This window comes from Erpetoichthys calabaricus, chromosome 8 (assembly GCF_900747795.2).
Source record: "Erpetoichthys calabaricus chromosome 8, fErpCal1.3, whole genome shotgun sequence".
Taxonomy (NCBI): domain Eukaryota; kingdom Metazoa; phylum Chordata; class Cladistia; order Polypteriformes; family Polypteridae; genus Erpetoichthys; species Erpetoichthys calabaricus.
This window is the reverse complement of record NC_041401.2, coordinates 188,886,677-188,907,874: the sequence shown is the minus strand read 5'-3', so window position 1 is coordinate 188,907,874 and position 21,198 is coordinate 188,886,677. Positions and strand designations below refer to the sequence as shown.

Genomic DNA, 21,198 nt, shown 5'->3' with positions numbered 1-21,198 from the left:
GTGGGGGTCTGCTGGGGTCTCACCACTTAAAAGAAGCGGTATGGCGGCCTTTTGCTGTTAGGCACCTAAAATCTGGAATAGCTGACCAATAGAAATTCGCCAGGTACTTTAAAATACTGCTAAAAACCCGTTATGTTAACATGGCTTTCTCATAGCTTCATTTTAATGTAACCCTGATATTCTGGATATGCATTGAATTATTATTTTTATTGTGGCTCCACAATCCGTACTAACCCCTACTTTCTCTGCTGTTCTTTATCCGGTTTTCTGTGGTGCCAATCTACGCCACCACCATCTGATCAGGGCACCATGCAGTTCCTACATTGATGGAGTGAAGGCCAGAGGTCCACATCACCATCATCATCTAATTCCTCCAAGTGAAGACTGAGATCATTAGTGTTAGGTAGAATGACCAGTGGGGGCCGGGTGGTCTCGTGACCTCAGAAACCCCTACAGATATTGGTTTTTTTTTCTCCATCACTCTGGAGTTTTCTTTTTTTTTGTTTTTTCTGACCTCCCTGGCCATAAGCCTTACTTTATTTTTTGTTAATTAGTATTGCCTAATTGATGATTAGTGAGCAGCAGTGTGGTTTCATGCCAAGAAAAAGCACCACAGATGTGATGTTTGCTCTGAGGATGTTGATGGAGAAGTTTAGAGAAGGCCAGAAGGAGTTGCATTGCGTCTTTGTGGACCTGGAGAAAGCATGTGACAGGGTGACTGAGAGGAGCTGTGGTATTGTGTGAGGAAGTCGGGAGTGGCAGAGAAGTACATAAGAGTTGTACAGGATATGTACGAGGGAAGTGTAATAGTGGTGAGGTCTGTGGTGGGAGTGACGGAGGTGGGATTACATCAGGGATCGGCTCTGAGCCCTTTCTTATTTGCAATGGTGATGGACAGGTTGACAGATGAGATTAGACAGGAGTCCCTGTGGACTATGATGTTCGCTGATGACATTGTGATCTGTAGAGAGAGTAGGGAGCAGGTTGAGGAGACCCTGGAGAGGTGGAGATCTGCTCTAGAGAGGAGAGGAATGAAGGTCAGTAGGACCACCAAGACAGAATACATGCGTGTGAATGAGAGGGAGGTCAGTGGAATGGTGAGGATGAGGCGAGTAGAGCTGACGAAGGTGGATGAGTTTAAATACTTGAGATCAACAGTACAGAGTAATGGGGATTGTGGAAGAGAAGTGAAGAAGAGAGTGCAGGCAGGGTGGAATGGGTGGAGAACAACAACAACATTTATTTCTGTCGCACATTTTCATACAAATGATGGAGCTCAAAGTGCTTTACATGATAAAGAAAGAGAAAAAAGACAAAGTAAGAATTAAAATAAGAGAACACTAATTAACATAGAATAACAGTAAGGTCCGATGGCCAGGGAGGATAGAAAGAACAACAAAAAAAAAAAAACTCCAGACGGCTGGAGAAAAAAAAAAAATCTGCAGGGGTACCAGGCCATGAGACCGCCCAGCCCTCTCTAGGCATTCTACCTAACATAAATGACCTCAATCAGTCCTCATTGTATTCAGGGTTTTCATGGAAGGACTTGATGATGATGGTCACATGGACTTCTGCCCTTTAATCCATCAATGTGGGGACATCACGGTGCTTTGATTAGAAGAGTGTCAGGAGTGATTTGTGACAGACGGGTATCAGCAAGAGTGACAGGGAAGGTCTACAGGACGGTAGTGAGACCAGCTATGTCATATGGGTTGGAGACGGTGGCACAGGAGACAGAGCTGGAGGTGGCAGAGTTAAAGATGCTAAGATTTGCATTGGGTGTGACGAGGATGGACAGGAATAGAAATGAGGACATTAGAGGGTCAGCTCAAGTTGGACAGTTGGGAGACAAAAGTCAGAGAGGCGAGATTGCGTTGGTTTGGACATGTGCAGAGGAGAGATGCTGGGGATATTGGGAGAAAGGTGCTAAGGATAGAGCTGTCAGGGAAGAGGAGAAGAGGAAGGCCTAAGCGAAGATTTATGGATGTGGTGAGAGAGGTGATGGGTGTAACAGAACAAGATGACGAGGACAGGAAGATATGGAAGAAGATGATCTGCTGTGGCAACCCCTAACAGGAGCAGCCGAAAGAAGAATAAGTATTGCCTAATCTTATTTTAATATTTTTTCTTTCTTCATCTTGTAAAGCACTTTGAGCTACAGCATTTGTATGAACACGTGCTCTAGAAATAAATGTTGTTTGTTGTTGTTATCTCAGCTAGCCCAGGGCACGAGGCAGTTCCAAATCTTGAACAGGGCACCACAACTGTATGCCACCCACTATAATAATATCGAGGTGTGTGTCCTCACAGGTGGCGCAGTGGTAGTGCTGCTGCTTTGCAGTAAGGAGACTGTGGAAGATTGTGGGTTCGGTTCCTCCCTGTGTGTATATTATCATTATATAAATGTAATGAATTATTATTATTATTATTTAAGATTATGCAGGATGACAAGTGAATCCTCCATACCGTCACCGCAGTTCTCTCCCATCCAGGCTGCTGTACAGATGCAGACACGTCTTCCCGTTTGATACTCAAAAGCACACGTTCCATTATTGAGGCAGGGACTCTGCTTGCATGTATTTGCTGCAGAAACAGAGAGGGAATACAAAAAAAGGAGAAGTGATAAGAAAACAAAGAAACTGTCCACGATACGTTTGTGGTAACCAGCCAATCAGAATATCGCGTTTAAGGCAGGTAAAAAAAGATGGTCCGGTACAAGCCGTGACTATGAAGGAGGCAATCTGGAGAAAATCCCAAGACAGACAAAGAAAAAGCTCGTTGATACCACGCAGGCAGGAAGCCAGGAAAGAGGGTCCATAAGTCAGCAGCACTAATCACGGGACCACCCTTATCCATCGTTAATCATTTTAAAGGTTATTCAGGGGGCTGGGAGAGAAAAAGTGTTGATCCCAGCAACACCAGGATCAAGGCAGGAACCAACGCTGGAAAGGACACCAGTCCAGTACATTAGCTTCTCATCCTGGGACAATTTAATGTCACCAGTACACTTGTGTCTCTGGTATTAAGGAGGTAATTAGACTAACTGGGCACACGGACACACCAAGAGTAACCCGCCAGAGTTTATTTTTATATGAAAATTTTCATTTCACTTATGCCTTACAACACCGGAAATACAATTGTTTCCATTTCTTTTGGTTTTGCAGTCGGAGCACAGGCGGGTGAAGTGACTTGCTCAGGGCATTTGAACCCACAACCTCAGAGTTTAAGGTTTAAATCCTTAACCATTGCACCACACTGCCTGTTTGAACCAGTTCAGTGGCAACTGGGCGACAGTTAACCCGGCAAAAAGACAAGTCGGCAAAAAGCAACTCGGGGGAAAAAGACAATTCGGCGAAGAAACAACTCAGTGAAAAGACAATTCAGCGAAAAGACAACTCTGCGAAAAGATAATTTGGTGAAGAGATAACTTGGCGAGAAGACAACTCGGCAAAAAGACAATTCGGCGAAGAAACAACTCGGCGAAAAGACAACTCGGCAAAAAGACAACTCTGTGAAAACACAACTCGGTGAAAAGACTACCCAGCAAAAGACAACTCTGCGAAAAGACAATTCGGTGAAGAGACAACTCGGCGAAAAGACAACCCAGTGAAAACACAACCCGGCGAAAAGACAACTCGGCGAAAAGACAATTCAGCGAAAAGACAATTCGGTGAAAACACAACTCAGCGAAACTCGGCCAAAAGTCAACTCGGCGAAAAGACAACTCGGCGAAAAGACAACTCGGCGAAAAGACAACTCGGCGAAAAGACAACTCGGCGAAAAGACAATTTGGCAAAGAAACAACTTGGCGAGACAACTCGGCGAAAGACAACTCAGCGAAAAGACAATTCGGCGAAGAAACAACTTGGTGAAATACATCTCGGCGACATCCTTTACCAGTTAGGTAATAGTTAGGTTCAAAGAGATTTTTTAAAGTGATTTAAAATGTTGAAAATAAAAGTATATAATTGACTACCGAATTTTATTCTGCAGATGGAACAAACTCTATCTTACATTATCTTCTGCAACCAAAATTGCTAATCCTTTATATAAATTGTATTGATTGTAATCGTATGATAACGTTATTTAGAATGCAAAAGGTGACCTGCGAGTACGGCTTAAGGAATATCTTTAATCTCAACATATTGGGACTCTCATAAAGCAGGTGATTCTGTGGATTTTCCGGCGCCCTACATTGTCATTTAAAATTATTCAAAAATCTCTTTGAACCTAACTATTACCTAACTGGTAAAGGATGTCGCCGACTTGTCTGTCGCCCAGTTGCCACTGAACGGTTTGGGTTAACCCATGTCTGCCAAAGCTGTAAAGGAGCTGCGCTAACCACTACGCCATTCCAGGACCCTCCTCAAGCATATTTAAAAAGGTGATTAGTGCATCAAACAGGACCCTTAAGGACTCATCTGATGAAAGTCCTGAATGAAAATAAAAACAAAAACCCACAGCAGGTCTCGCTGTCATTTCAGATTACAATCCCCTACTAATCTGACTTGATGTAAACTCATTTACACAAAAGACCGGCGTGCAATGGTGTGGGTGGACGCCTTTTGTCCCTCCGGGAGTGTGAAGGAAGTTTTCTTATTGGGTGTGGACTCTTTGGGATTGTTTAAGTTTCCATCGACTTCCTGAGTCTGGCGTCTAAAAAGCACTGCGGTGCTGCTTAAGATCACCCAAGCGCAGCCGAAGGAAACGGCGTAACACAAATCATAAAGTGTCACCGCCGTAGCTGCAGGGGTGATGGGACGAGTCGCTCTTGGCTGAAAGCTGCAGTGCTATTCTGATTTTTAGCTGCATATCGGGCCAGCCAGAATTCAAGAATTTTTATTTATAATAAGAATGGACTTGATGTGAAGATAAATTAGACAAAAGGTTTGATTTTACATATGGATTTTAGCATTTTTATTCTACTTTTAAGGAAGGACAACAGCACAGTTGTACAAAGCACTCTGGGTTTAAAGCCCGGGCCCAGTTATCTGTATAGAGTTTGCACATTCGCCTGCGTCCAAGCGGCCCTTTCTTAAAGCACTTCAGGTCTCATCCCAAAACTTTACAGGTTAATTCAACTTATGATTTGAATTTGGACCCTTGTGAGTGTGCATGAGTGGACCCTGTGATGGACTAGCACTCTGCCCAGGGTTAGCTGCCACCTTGTGTCCAATGCTGCTCAGATAAGCTTCCCTATCTGCTTGATGTGAACTAAGTAGGCTTGAGAACGTTACAGCATCAAAGCACAGTGGACTGAGAGGGGCTTGTGTGACACTGATGACCAGAAACAGACAGACAGACAGACATGAAAGGCACTATATAATAGACAGACAGATAGACAGAGGCACTATACAATAAATAAATATATAGATAAGGCACTATATATAAAAGATAGATAGAGAGGAAGGAAGGAAAGGCACTATATAATAGATAGATAGATAGATAGATAGATAGATAGATAGATAGATAGATAGATAGATAGATAGATAGAACCTTTCATTATCTATCTATCTATCTATCTATCATATAGCACCTTTCATTATCTGATAGATAGATAGATAGATAGATAGATAGATAGATAGATAGATAGATAGATAGATAGATAGATAGATAGATAGATAGATAGATAGATAGATAGATAGATAGATAGATAATGAAAGGCGATATATGATAGATAGATAGATAGATAGATAGATAGATAGATAGATAGATAGATAGATAGATAGATAGATAGATAGATAGATAGAGAAAGGTGCTATATGATAGATAGATAGATAGATAGATAGATAGATAGATAGATAGATAGATAGATAGATAGATAGATAGATAGATAGATAGATAGATAGATAGATAGATAGATAGATAGATAGAGAAAGGTGCTATATGATAGATAGATAGATAGATAGATAGATAGATAGATAGATAGATAGATAGATAGATAGATAGATAGATAGATAGATAGATAATGAAAGGTTCTATCTATCATATAGCACCTTTCATTATCTGATAGATAGATAGATAGATAGATAGATAGATAGATAGATAGATAGATAGATAGATAGATAGATAGATAGATAGATAGATAGATAGATAGATAGATAATGAAAGGCGATATATGATAGATAGATAGATAGATAGATAGATAGATAGATAGATAGATAGATAGATAGATAGATAGATAGATAGATAGATAGATAGATAGATAGATAGATAGATAGATAGATAGATAGATAGATAGATAGATAGATAGATAGATAGATAGATAGAAACTTTGATGGAGTCTACCAGAAATCCATGCCTTGGGAGAAGATTTGAATGACGATGACGATTCCAAGCATAACAACAACAATGTTAATGTCCCGGAGTGGCCGTTACGACAACACAATATTAAACGATATTTTCCAAATCGGACAATGATCACAAACACCGGCGCATTTAGAGGAGAGAGAGCTCAGGCTGACATGTCACTCGCAGACGTCCATGGCTTGCAGTTAAGCAGCTGTACCCTCTGCAGAGCCAGCGGAATTGTCTTTTAACTCTCCACGAGGACAAGATCTATGGAACCAGAATGCTACTGTTTCACAACACTTAAGATGCTGTCATATTAGATGACTTATCCGGCGATTTCCAGTAGTACCCTTCATTTACATAATCTTAGTGAGTCGGTGGCGAGCTTTAGTGAAGACCAGCTGCCCAGTCTGACACAGGGGGAGAGCTGACAACCAATAAATGCTCATCTGGAAGTGCGATGTATAAAATGCAGCAACGAGGAATAAGGAACGCAGGTGTTTTGGACCTTACAAACAGGAGAGATCCTTGTCTTTCTGACGTCTCTCGTGGTTTATGTACCACAGGAGAATGGACAGAGACAGCGACTGAATTTGCCATAGCTCCTAACCCTTCATACAACACCAGCTCTGTCACTAAATTTCCCGTGCACTGGGATGTCCAGTCATGTAAGCTCACGCGGTCCGGCGATGAGATCAGTGACTGCAGCTGCCAAGTCTGACGTACCCACGGAGTACAAGTCGCGTAATGTAACATTGCCTTCATTCACGACACCAAAGTGACAGAAACTGGAAATGGAATTCTTGAACCGAAGCAGGGAATATCGTGCAACGTGATTACTGTTCTCAGTTACTGGCTTACCGACTTCTCCTCTACCCGACAACTCACTCGGAAAGCCCTATCAAGATCTCAGCCACTCTACTAAACCATCTTCCACGAGGACCCTTTTTTAATGGAATGTACAATCACGACCAACCTTACCCCCCGACTCCTGTTTGGTTTTACTTTGCATATTCCACCTCCACCACCCAGAAAAATCAACCAATGATCTGTGCATATTTGAGGAGTGAAGTTCTCACTGGTCAAAAAGCTCCTTAATGAGCTACTCACGATTTGTTCTTTTCAACGGCTGGTTACCTGGGGCAGACGTAGTTGCGACCGTCACTCTTCTACTTGTCACCTGAGCACTGGTTGTTGTGCTTGCTCTTTCCGTTGTTGTGGTTTCGGTCGTCGTGCTGGGAGCACTGGTCCTATAGGTGACCGTTGTAGGCACAGTACTTTGTCTTGTTTGCCCTGGTGTGGTTGTGCTAATTTTGGGGTGTCGTGTAAGCCCAGCAGTAAATGATGTGCTTGGACCCAACGTGCTGGTAGTGTGCATCTCAGTGACCTCCGTAGTCATTGCGGGCGTTGAAGTGCCATTGGTCATCAGTGGCACAATTGTCTTCTGTGTCACAAATGAAGTCCACTCATCACTTTGTTGTTCTTTAGCTGTGCTGAGCTCATACATCTGTGTCGTTGGGGGCAAACTTTCATCCTGGGTTCCACTCCCTGGAAGAGGAGTGTTTAGAGTCTGTGGACCTTTGGTGGCAACTGAAGTGTCGGTCATCGTTCTAATATCTGTTGTAAAGCCACCAGGGAATTGCTCTGTGGAACGAGTTGTAGAAGTGGTAGAAGGAGGAATGGTGAAATTCAAAATAGTCGAATCGTCGACGTCATCTGTGTCTGACACAGCACTCCTACTTGTGACAAGTGTCAGAAATGAAGTGGTGGCATTGTCAGTGGTCATAAAGCCAGTGGCCTCTGTCACCTCCGCCTCTGAAGGCCTAGCAGAAGGTCTAGGCATTACTGTCACATCTGTCATGGAGTCACTTCCTATCTCCGTCTCGTTCTCAGTAATGACCCGAGAGGTTGAGGAAAGAGAAGGAACGGGGAGTGGAAACGTAGAAGGAGACTGTGAGAAAGGCAGCTCTTCGGCCAAGGAGCTGACCAATGAACTGCTTTCCACTAAACTTGTAGTGGCGTTGTTCTCGAATGCAACTGGCAAAGTAGAGTTGGATGCGATGGTCAGCTTCACGTCGGTGGATGGTTGCCATTCATTCACAGAGCTCTCATTGCTACTTGGATTAGGTACAGACTCGGGCGCTGGCTCCTTTGACTTTACCGAATAGGACGCATCTGTCTGTGTCGCTGATGAGATCGTTGACTCGGAATGGCTGCTCGGGTCATCGTTTTTAGTGTGGTCAGTGGATTGTTCGGGTAAATTAGAAGACATTGACTCGTTGGCGTGTTCCGTATGTGGAGAACCTGAGCTCAGAGATAACAGGGTCCTTTCTCCGGCTCTCGTGAACGTCGTTGATAAGTAAGTGCTGTCCGTCTGAACGGGAGATTCCCTCGTGAAGTCGCTCGTCTGTTCGTTGTGTTCGGCAACTGCAAAAAGAGAAGAAAGAACAAGTGAAACATTTCAGCAAAATGTTATTATTCATTTATTTAATACTAGCTGTGTAAGCCCAGTGCTGTAAAAAGCCCAAGGTCCTACAAACTATTGAGATCATCGGAACAAAAAATTGAAATGTAGAGATGTCTGGTCATTGAAAGGACCTACTCTGGGCGTCTCTCTCCTAGGGGGATTCGTTTTGCCGACGTGCTCACATCACTTGTGCATTAGCGGCGAGAGGAACAGTAAAAGGTATTATTGTTTGGCCGATATTAGCGGCTAAGCGACTTTGTCTTTCTTCTGAGGTTTCGTTTTGCCGATGTGCTCGCATCGCTTATGTTATTAGCGGCTAAGTGAGTTTTCTGTTTTCCTCAGCTCGACTCCACTTCTCATTTCCATGCCGGACAGACACACACACACACACACTTCCACGCACAGACGTTTATATATAAGATGGCAAGGGTTAGCACTACTTCTACCCATTGACTCGGGTACACCTAAGTATGCTGCTTTTCTAACACGCCTCAAAAAACAGGCCAGACAAACCAACAAGTGTAATCTGCTGTGGTGTATCTATGCAAAGTCGGAGCGGAGGAGTGGAGGTCTCGGGTTTGAACTGATGCTCACATCTATTTTATGACAGCGATCACAGACAGAATTACAACTTGTATTATAAGACCCCCAACCCCAAAAATGAATCTCTGGAAGTTTGAGTGTGTAAGCTGGTGTCCTATTCAGGGACAGCTCCTGCCCACATGTCTGACTCGCCAGTCCAGTTAGTGCAGACGAAGGACTGATAAGAGCCGGGGATGGGGAAGCAGGATCCTCTGTCATCTCAAGGGTGGTCCTGAGCACTAAAATGACACCCTTTGACAACAAGTCACCTGTCAATCAAGACCGATCCCTGCTCAACAGTTTAACAATAGACATTTGAACTCCTCCATTGCCAAGCTTACTAATTTATGTTTTACTCAAACTTATACTCAATAATATATTCACTTATTGATAACTAATTCCTGCTCAATAGTTTATTAATGTATGGATATCTGAACTCATCCTTTGATAAACTTACTACTTTCTAGCAATAATACAAACCTATTCCTACCCAACGATTCATCAATTACTATAGTTATTGATGGATAACTACAGTAAGTCCTATTGAACAGTTCATGAATGAATTTGACTTACAGATACTGGAACTCATCTCTTATCATGTTTACTAATTTATGGATCATTCAAACTTACAGCAGACTTGATAACATACTCAGTTATCGGTAACTCATTTTTACTCAACAGTTTATCCGTGTATTGAATTTATGTATAATTGAAGTCATCCCTACAAAATAAGGAGAAGGGGGTACCTGAAGAAGACCCAATCACAATGAAAGAATAAGGGGAGGGGGTCCCCCAAGAGGTCCCATTCATATTGAAAGAGTAAGGGAAGGGCCCAAAACCCCAAGAAGTCCCAATCATATTAAAAGAATAAGGAGAAGGGAGGTCCCTGAAGAAGACCCAATCACATTGAAAGAATAAGGGGAGGGCCCAAAACCCCAAGAACTCCCAAACATATTGAAAGAATAAGGAGAAGGGGGGGTCCCCCAAGAAGTCCCAATCACATTGAAAGAATAACGGGAGGGCCCAAAACCCCCAAGAAGTCCCAATCATATTGAAAGAATAATGAGAAGGGGGTCCCTGAAGAAGACCGAATCACATTGAAAGAATAAGGGGAGGGGGTCCCCCAAGAAGTCCCAATCATATTAAAAGAATAAGGAGAAGGGGTCCCTGAAGAAGACCGAATAACATTGAAAGAATAAGGGGAGGGGGTCCCCCAAGAAGTCCCAATCATATTAAAAGAATAAGGAGAAGGGGTCCCTGAAGAAGACCGAATAACATTGAAAGAATAAGGGGAGGGGCTCCCCCAAGAAGTCCCAACCATATTGAAAGAGTAAGGAGAAAGGGGGAGGTACCTGAAGAAGACCCAATCACATTAAAAGAATAAGGAGAAGTGGGGGTCCCCCAAGAAGTCCCAATCACATTGAAAGAATAACGGGAGGGCCCAAAACCCCAAAGCAGTCCCAATCATATTGAAAGAATAATGAGAAGGGGGTCCCTGAAGAAGACCGAATCACATTGAAAGAATAAGGGAAGGGGGTCCCCCAAGAAGTCCCAATCATATTGAAAGAATAATGAGAAGGGGGTCCCTGAAGAAGACCGAATCACATTGAAAGAATAAGGGGAGGGGGTCCCCCAAGAAGTCCCAATCATATTAAAAGAATAAGGAGAAGGGGTCCCTGAAGAAGACCGAATAACATTGAAAGAATAAGGGGAGGGGGTCCCCCAAGAAGTTCCAATCATATTGAAAGAGTAAGGAGAAAGGGGGGGGGGGTACCTGAAGAAGACCCAATCACATTGAAAGAATTAGGGGAGGGGTCCCCCAAGAAGTCCCATTCATATTGAAAGAATAAGGAGAAGGGTGGTCCCCCAAGAATACCCAAACACATTGAAAGAATAATGGGAGGGCCCATAAACCCTCCCCAGGAAGTCCCATTCATATTGAAAGAATAAGGAGAAGGTGAGGGGTCCCCCATGAAGTCTCAATCACTTGCAAAGCCTTTCCACATCTGCACTAGTGAGTGCAGAAAGAACAGGTACAATTGGGAGGACATTTACTTCTGGAATCGAAAATCCTTTGGTGCAAAACGCTGCTGCAAGGAGATTAAGTAAACAGATGAATGAGTGGGTTGTGTGTACAGACTCGAGAATTGCAGGTTTCGAGTAGGCAAACGATCGAAGCTGCACATCTGTAGGGTGTGAGGAAAACCCACAGGGACACTGGGAGAACACGAAAGTCTGCACACGTTGGAATTAATCACAAAGGCTGTATAGTTGTTAGGCTCCAGCACTGACCACTGCACCGCCATGCAGCCCAGGGAAAACAAATCCATGTAATGCATGGACATCTACGTGAGATAAATTAAACCTTGGTAGGCACCGTGGCATAGTGGTTAAGGCTTTGGACTTCAAACCCTGAGGCGGTGTGTTCAAATCCCACTGCTGACACAATGTGTCCAGGAACAAGTCATCTCACCATATCTATGCTTCAAAAAAATCTCAACCCGTTGTCTCTCAGAAGTTGGGATAAAGACGTCAGCCCAAACGAGTAAACGTAAACCAACAAAGAGGGCAGTTAACGGTTCAGTCCTGCTAGAGCTCAGCAGGAAGGCCCTGCATGGTAGAAATGGCCACTGCCGCCAGTCTGAGAGAGACAGAGCAGAGGCGCACCGCTGGGTGTCTCCCTTCCCGTGGTGACTGCCCGCGCCTTATCATTCTTTATCACACATGTTTTGCAGTGGAATGTCTGGAGACGGAGCTGCGGATGTAATGATTGGGTGGAGAACAATTGGCAGACAAGCCAGACTTTGCTAACAAAAGCTTGGGCCCTAAAAATGGAGGCTGCCGCGCACAGAGGGATTTGGCGCTTCCTTCCGAAAGCTGACCCTGAAGTAGGCCAAGCGAGTTTTGTTCACAAAGGTTCATTAACTGTTACCACACAGAATAAAATACATTTAGTAACTAATGGGCTTTGGTGATGTGATTCAAACAACAAACCAGCAAGGCACTGAATCCGTCGAAAATGAGGACATGACAATGAAAAGTGTTCTGAAAGAGGAGAGTAAAAGGGGGAGCTGAAGGCTGTCACAGCTGCTTTGGGGGGCAAATTGAAGGACCCCCCACCTGTGAACTACAGGACACACCAGCCTCCAACTCCAGGGGGCATCTGAAATACTAGGTGGTGCGTACCAAACATCGCCATCAAGGGGGAGGGGGCTTGACATATCATCGGGGGGTTGTTAGCCTGGACTGGGACAAACTAATTGATAGTGATCAATTAACATCCATCCATTATCCAGCCCACTGAATCCGAACACAGGGTCACGGGGGTCTGCTGGAGCCAATCCCAGCCAACACAGGGCACAAGGCAGGAACCAATCCCGTGCAGGGTGCCAACCCACCGTAGGACACACACAAACACACACCCACACACCAAGGCCAATTTAGAATCGCCAATCCACCTAACCAGCATGTCTTTGGACTGTGGGAGGAAACCGGAGCGCCCGGAGGAAACCCACGCAGACACGGGGAAAACATGCAAACTCCACGCAGGGAGGACCCGGGAAGCGAACCCAGGTCCCCAGGTCTCCCAACTGCGAGGCAGCAGCGCTACCCACTGCGCCACCGTGCCGCCCATCAATTAACATATAAATTCATAACTTCATATAATACATGCATGTTTGAGGTGGGCAGAAAACTGGAGAACCAGGAGAAAACCCACACAGACATGAGAGGACGGGGAAAAGTCCACATGGTCAGTAGTGGAACCCAATAAATGAATAAATGAAAGGGTCAGCTCAAAATTTCGCAATTGTACTTTAACGTTGACAGTTAGACCCGATGTAAATGGGGGTGGGGATTTGGCAGTAAAAACCTCTTTTAGACAAAAGGAAAAGAGAGATGGGGAGCAGGAATTCAAGGTTTAAGGGGAAGAGAAAGACTGATGGGATACACGCAGGGTGGGGACAGCAACACTAAACTTACATTATATTATATTACCCATCCATCCATCTATGTTCTAAACTCACTTATCCAGGGCAGAGCTGCAAGGAACCTGCTGCCTATTTCAGCAAGAGGAAAGGCACTATATTACAGATAGATAGATAGATAGATAGATAGATAGATAGATAGATAGATAGATAGATAGATAGATAGATAGATAGATAGATAGACATAAATGTAAGGCACTATATAATAGACAGTTAGATAGATAGTGGATAGGTGGCCACGGCCATTACCCGGCCTGGATGCCAGCTGGATGGAAAGACTGAGGGAGAGAGTATCCATAGGGCCCTACCTTCCCCAGGACACTAGAGGGCAGCACCATGGATTCCTGCAGGGCATGCTGGGAGTTGGAGTTTGGTACCCTGTTGGGTTCCGTGGGGGCTGCCAGGGGGAGCTGCAGAGCCCTACATTGAACTTCCATCACATCTGGGAGTGATCCCATGGTAATGCTGATGAGCACTCCCAGGAGCTTCATAAAAGGAGCAGCCTAACTCTATTTGGGGAGGCAGAGTCGTGGAGAAAGTGGACAAATTCTTTCTAGAGAGGGAGTGGAGGTGAAAGGACAGAGATTTGACCCAAGGGAGAAGGAAGGGACTGTGTCTTGTACACTTTGGTGTTGTACTGTGCGGTGGTCTAGGGAGCGAGGGGAAAAGTGCTGCCCCAGCTCTGAATAAAAGGGTGTTGTGTGCTGCACTTGTGTCTCTGCCTGTCTGTGTCACGTTAGGGTGGATATATGTGCCTTGGGCTGTCACGATAGATAGATAGATAGATAGATAGATAGATAGATAGATAGATAGATAGATAGATAGATAGATAGATAGATAGATAGATAGATAGATAGATAGATAGATAGATAGATAGATAGATAGATATGAAAGGCACTATATGATATATACAGTTTATAAAAGGACCAACAGATAGATAGGACGGCCACTGTATCCATAATATACACACGGACAAGAAAGGAGCTATATGAAAAGCAAAGAGACAGAAATCTGGAATGACAGACAAACTGGGCATCCCAAATCATCAGAAGCTGTAAAATGCCTCACATCTGTCAGCCCGTCTGGATGGAAATCAGATGACCCTGAGAAGCTGCCAAGGACAAAAAAAGGGGGATTTGAGAAAAATCCAAGCAGCCAGGCAAGGACATGATAGGAGGAGGCCGTCACAGAGTGAAAGCGTTTTTGTATTGTTCACGCGTGACTATAATTGCTTGTTTGTTACTTGGAATAACTCGGGCTTCTCTGCTGTCCGCCAGTCACCAAAGGCCCCAATGTAACAAAGCCCAGATTGTCAGAGGGGCTGCACCGAGACGTTTTTTTAGTAGGTAGCATTTTGAGACATGATTCAAAGGGGAAAACAAAAGCTCTTTATATTCTTTTAGAATTGTACTCTAGAGAGATAATTGGCATGTTGTATTTGTCTAGCTAAATGAATGACTGCAATTACAGCACAAACCGTGCTTTGGTTACAGAATAAATCTCCGCTGCCACATTAACACACAGCGAGGCAGCTGTAAATATCTGGCAGTGTGATCGAGTGCTTACAACCGCTGAGCTGTCGCAGGTTCAAGTCAGACTGTATATCCCTCAGCGCGTCATCTCAGAGAGGCTGCTGGTGCTCAATCTTGTTGAATGCTGTGCTGTACAATCACAATAAAGAACAACGCACAATCAATCGACTGAAACAGTGAAAAGGCAATCTGCCCGTCTGAAAAGTGAAATTCATTAACGCCCCGGGGGATAAACATCCAAACAGCTGAGGCAGAAAACGGATAATGGGAGAGAGTGATCTCTGGTTTCTCTCCCTTTCTTTTATATTATAAATAATGTCTTAAAGCAAAATCATAAAGGAATGGGATTGCCTTTGAACAGACTTGAATTTGTATTGATGAATATGTATTGATAGATTATTGACAGAAATGAAGGTACTATATAAGATTGATAAAGATTTGAGTATACACCTGTCTAAGAAAGACAGATTGACAAGAAAGACACAACATGATAGGCAGATAAGAAAGTGCTAGTTAAGATAGGTATGTAGAAAGGCACTATAAAGATAGATAGATAGATAGATAGATAGATAGATAGATAGATAGATAGATAGATAGATAGATAGATAGATAGATAGATAGATAGATAGATAGATAGATAGATAGATAGATAGATAGATAATGCACTATATGATAGATAGATAGATAGATAGATAGATAGATAGATAGATAGATAGATAGATAGATAGATAGATAGATAGATAGATAGATAGATAGATAGATAGATAGATAGATAGATATTAGTTTTGATATAGTTGGCATGATTCATTGCCCAGTTCTATTCGGTTGTGAATTCGAGTCTTTATAGATTGTTTAATTTGTTGCCCCCTTATTGCTGCAAATGCGATCAGGAGTTCAAGGGGGGGCCGCTCCTTTACTGCTTCAATGTAATCAAGAGGGACGCGGTGTGTAATACGGTACACCAGGGAGGCTGGAGTAAGGTGGGGGAGTGTTGGAGTTTTCTGTTATTTGCTCCTGAACCGTTCTGGTACTGGCACTGAGGTCCAAAAGCTGGTATCAATACTGAAGTCAAAATTTTAGCACTGAGCAAACACTACCACCCTGAGATCCAGTAGTCACACACATCGGGCCAGTTCAGGTTCACCAGTTAACGCAGCCTGCACGTCTTTAAGTGGAAAACCCATAGCAGCACAAGGATAGCATGTCAACTCCACGACCTGGAATGAAACTCAGAACACTGAATCCATGAAGCAGTAGCACCAGCCACCGTGCTATCATGCCACCCCAAGTTAAAGATTAACAGCAATAAAAGGTACAACCATGGCTAAGACGTCACGGATGGCTTGACTGCTGGGTCCTTGAAGTGCCCATTCCACTCACCGCTAATGGTTATGATTTTTAATGTCACTGTATGACAAGCTCTCATCTTTCATTGGGCAGCTGCCACCTCTCCCAGCAGCTGTGGCCCCCCTTGCATTGTAATATCCCTACGGCGCTGCTGGTTTTAATGAATTGTGGCCTCTCCGGTCACGCTTTGTTGAATTTACAGCCCTGATATTCCCCTTCACAGACGTTCACTATGAGCGTCATGTGAAGACAAACTGCTAGTTGCCCGAAGCAATATCAAGACCGAAAAATTCATAAAAACCTTCAAGCGTTTTAGAGAGTCCTAATCTGAAACGCTCCATACAACAAATAAACACAACATTATAAACACAACTTTATCTCTAAAACATTCTGTAGAAGTGACGCAGGTCACGGCGTGAAAAAAAGTGCATGGACATGCAAGAGGAGAGAAGTGACATTACGGACAGAACATGAGGTGGCCCACGGATGTTCAGGCAGGGTTTGTCCCTACTGTGTCCCCAAAGCTGTCATTAAAGCCAGCAGTCACACCTGGATTAGCCAGATTTGAAAAAGATCTTATGTTGCATAGCAATTAGTAAGCAATTCTTTATCTTATATAGCAGGGGTCCCCAACTCCAGTCCTGGAAGCTTCTCTCAACTCTGCACAGGTTGTCAGGAGCTCAGCCAGCATAACCATCAGGTTTTTGGTCACCTCATCTTACCAAGGCTCTTCTCCCACAATTGCTCAGTTTGGCCAGCTCTACCAAGAGTCATGATTTCTCTAACCTTCTACAGTTTAATAACTGAGGAGACAACTGTGGCTCTTGGGAACCTTCAATGCTACAGAGGTGTTCCCCAGATCTGCGTCCTGACACAGCCATATCTCTCAGCTCTGCAGGCAGTTCCTTCAATCTCATGGTTTGGTTTTTACTCAACAGGTGGACTTTCTGTAGACAGATGTGGTCCTTTCCTAACAAGAGCGCCTAAGGGGGCCCTCACTTTTGAGGTCCTTGTGTCCCATTCGAGCGGATTTGTCAAGTTATGTTCTCCGGTTATATTTTGATAAAGTCTGCATGTTATCTTGCAAAAATGTAGCTGAATACTGTAATGAGAAAATCCGGTGGCCCCGGGGTAGACCCAGGACATGCTGGAGGGACTATGTCTCTCGGCTGGCCTGGGAACGCCTTGGGATTCTCCTGGAAGAACTAGAAGAAGTGGCCGGGGAGAGGGAAGTCTGGGCATCTCTGCTCAAGCTGCTGCCCCCGTGACCCGACCTCGGATAAGCGGAAAAGGATGGATGGATGGATGAACTTAGTGTGAACTTTTACACAAATCAGGTATGCTAAGCAATTAAGGCATATTCTATATTTCTTGTTTAATGAGATCAGAGAAGAGCTACCAATATCTCATAACCCAAAGAATGGAGAAGGGGGAGAAAGATGAATGGGGTCAGCCCAATGTCAGAAAAGGAGGAACACAAACCGGTTGGGAACCGGCAAGGAAATAAGGGTGGCAAGGAATGATACTGAATGACGAGATACAAGAAATATCGGTGGCTACAAGGACGGCCTGAGAGGGGCCAGCTAGAATAGGGAGTCAGGGTAAGCAGCAAATGAGCTGCTTCTAGCGAGGTCAGGGTGATAAGAAATGGTTATTATACTGTATATGCTGTAACTTTTGTCTTAATCGGGGCTCAGCTCAGCTTGATTGGGTTGAGTTCACCTTATTGTTTATTGCAATAAAACTAACTACTCTGTTTGCCTTTCCTTTGATTCCTAGAGCCTTCTTTCAATGTGAGAATCTCCAGTGCATTTTACGTTCCAACACCAAACTGTATTTAGGTACAGTGAGTAAGTTAGTCTGATGATCTTAATGCACGGGCAGGAGTGTAAGGAAGCAGCAGCTCAGACAGATAATGGAGGGGTTAAACCATGAAGGGCTTTAATAGGTGGTGAGAATAATTTTATATTTGACTAGGGGGTTCCCCCCTGCTCACTTCACTCGCCAACTGCCTCTCCCCCTACCCCGCTATGCGCCAGCCACTTCGCATCTCTGCCGCTCGCGTTGTGAAGAGGGCGGTTCAAGAGGGGTCACTCTTCCGAAACCCCCTCTTAAACAGTGATACAATGGGAAACAAATACAGTTTTTGTTTTTACCTCCTCTTTGCTTGATCAGCTGCTGGCGTGATCTGCATCTCCCACAGCACTTCGAACATTTAAAAGACTGTACAGCAGCTGTCCTACTCTTTTGTCTTTTATTTCCAGCCAAAACTTTTGGCACAAAGTCTCATCTCGCGGGACGTGAGTTCTTGATATTTTTTTACTTTATAATTTAAAAATGGAATAAGAATCTGAAAATCTTATTAAAGTTCTGTAATTAAAGTTCTCTAATTAAAGTTCAATAAATTCCAAAAAGAATGATACCAAACATTTACATGTAGGTTTTAAAATAAGGCCGATTTAAAGCGTCACTAAAAAATTTACATAAAATCGTTGCACTTTTAGGCTTTGGATTTTTTATATATTTATATATAAATAGAGCGGCACGGTGGCGCAGTGGGTAGCGCTGCTGCCTCGCAGTTGGGAGACCTGGGTTCGCTTCCTGGGTCCTCTCTGCGTGGAGTTTGCATGTTCTCCCCGTGTCTGCATGGGTTTTCCTCCGGGCACTCCGGTTTCCTCCCACAGTCCAAAGACATGCAGGTTAGGTGGATTGGCGATTCTAAATTGGCCCTAGTGTGTGCTTGGTGTGTGGGTGTGTTTGTGTGTGTCCTGCGGTGGGTTGGCACCCTGCCCGGGATTGGTTCCTGCCTTGTGCCCTGTGTTGGCAGGGATTGGCTCCAGCAGACCCCCGTGACCCTGTGTTCGGATTCAGCGGGTTGGAAAATGGATATATATATATATATATATATATATATATATATATATATATATATATATATACATATACACACAGAGAGAGAGAGAGATTTTTTGAAGAAACTGGTAACCAATGCAAATCATACATGACAGGAGTGATGTGAGAAGATTTTTTAGTGTGTGTTAGTAAACGATTGTAATCTATTGATATATTGATAGTCTATATATCTATTAATATTGATATCTATTAATAATATTGATTATCTATTGATATTGATAGTCGGGAGGCCATAAACCAATGCTTTGCAATAGTCCAGACGGGTAGTGATGAAAGTGTGAAGCACTGTTTCAGTATCCTTCATACTGAGGAAAGAATGCAGATGAGCAATGTTGTGGAGATGAAAACAGCTGCCTGTACTATTGAGATAATGTGTGACTGGAAAGTAAGGAGCTGATCAAAGATGACACCCAAATTATGGGCTGATGTTGAGGGTTCAACCGGGATCCCATCAACGTCAATTTTTAGCCCACGGAGGGTAGAGAGGACAGATTTGGTACCAACCAATAGGATTTCTGTTTTATTAGGATTAAGTCATAAAAAAATTAGCTGTCATCCAATGATTGATTTCCCGAATGCAATCAATCAGTGCAACTGGTGAAGATGCTGCAGTTGCATCAACACTTATATAAAATTGGGTGTCATTGGCATAGCAATGGAGGCTTATACCATACCGATGAATAATCTTACAGATGTTAAAGAGGATGGGACCGAGAACTGACCTAGACTCCAAACAAGGTGCAGAAACATCTCGACGATGTTCAGTAGAATGTGATGATTAAGTGTGTCAATACAATATTTCAGTTATTTTATTTTTAATACTAGGGGGCTCTGCCCCCTGCTCGCTTCGCTTGCCAATCCCCGGGAGGGCGCTACGTGCTGGCCAATTCGCGGATCTGCCTCTCGCGTATGGGGAAGAGGATGTACAATTTAAACAGATTGTTATTTTCTTGGGAATTGTTACATATGCATAATAGACCTCACTATTTTACGTTACATTAAAGTGAGTAATTAACCATAGTAAAAAATAGTAAAATGTAATAAATAGAAAGAAAATTATGTTTCAAGTTACATTAGAGGTATTTGTTGCATTTTTTGTTCAGTTTGGCTATGAAATTAACACGCAAATACTTTTTAAACTTACATTTTTACTGTAAAACTTCAGTAAAAACGATATTTGGAATTGCTTTTGAATTTTGAATTCTGTGTTTGGAGTCAGGGCGGCACGGTGGCACAGTGGTAGCGCTGCTGCCTCGCAGTAAGGAGACCTGGATTTGCATCCCGGGTCCTCCCTGCGTGAAGTTTGCATGTTCTCCCCCTGTCTGCGTGGGTTTCCTCCCACAGTCCAAAGACATGCAGGTTAGGTGGATTGGTGATTCTAAATTGTCTCTAGTGTGTGCTTGGTGTGTGTGTGTGTGTGTGCCCTGCGGTGGGCTGGCGCCCTGCCCGGATTTGTTAATACGTTGCACCCTGTGTTGGCTGGGATTGGCTCCAGCAGACCCCCGTGACCCTGTGTTCGGATTCAGCGGGTTGGAAAATGGATGGATGGATGTTTGGAGTTACATCTTCACAATGCAATGTATAAATGCCCATGAGTGAAAATCGTTTCTTTCTCTCTAGTAAATAAACCGAATTTTTTGAATGTTTGTCCCTGTGATTTGTTAAGTGTCATAGCAAAAGCTATTCTAACGGGAAACTGTAAATATTTTAATACGAATGGCATATAAAGATCTCCTTTGGTGTCTAATGTTATCCCCTGAAGATGTACTACATTACCCTTCTTGTCACCTGTTAAAATTTTACGTCAGAATTGTTCGACCAATTTTCAATACAACTAATCTCATCCTATTGCATAGTCTATCACTCAGAAATAAATTACGCAATAACATTACGGTACATCCTTCTTTCGATAGTAATTCAGCCGGTGGAAGACCAGACGGTGTTAACGGTTGTAGATATTCTTTGTGATATTGTAGGTTGATGTTTTCATCTTCCGCACCATCACCACCCACTGGTTCAGCTCAGTCTATTGATACGCATTTAACCAATTTGCAGTACAAATGATCGACATTTTTCTCAT

General features: G+C 43.5%; 1 protein-coding gene across 2 annotated transcripts in view; it reads right to left on the bottom strand.

Moving 5' to 3' along the window:
• heg1 (heart development protein with EGF-like domains 1) overlaps nt 1-21,198 on the bottom strand; it is an 80,780-nt gene that overhangs the window by 32,924 nt on the left and 26,658 nt on the right. For both annotated transcript variants that reach the window (XM_028807998.2, XM_028807999.2), the window contains exons 2-3: nt 7,429-8,718; nt 2,467-2,583 (exon numbers count right to left, since the gene is read on the bottom strand). In XM_028807998.2, the coding sequence (XP_028663831.2) occupies nt 2,467-2,583; nt 7,429-8,718 (1,407 nt within the window). The remainder of the gene's footprint in view (nt 1-2,466; nt 2,584-7,428; nt 8,719-21,198) is intronic.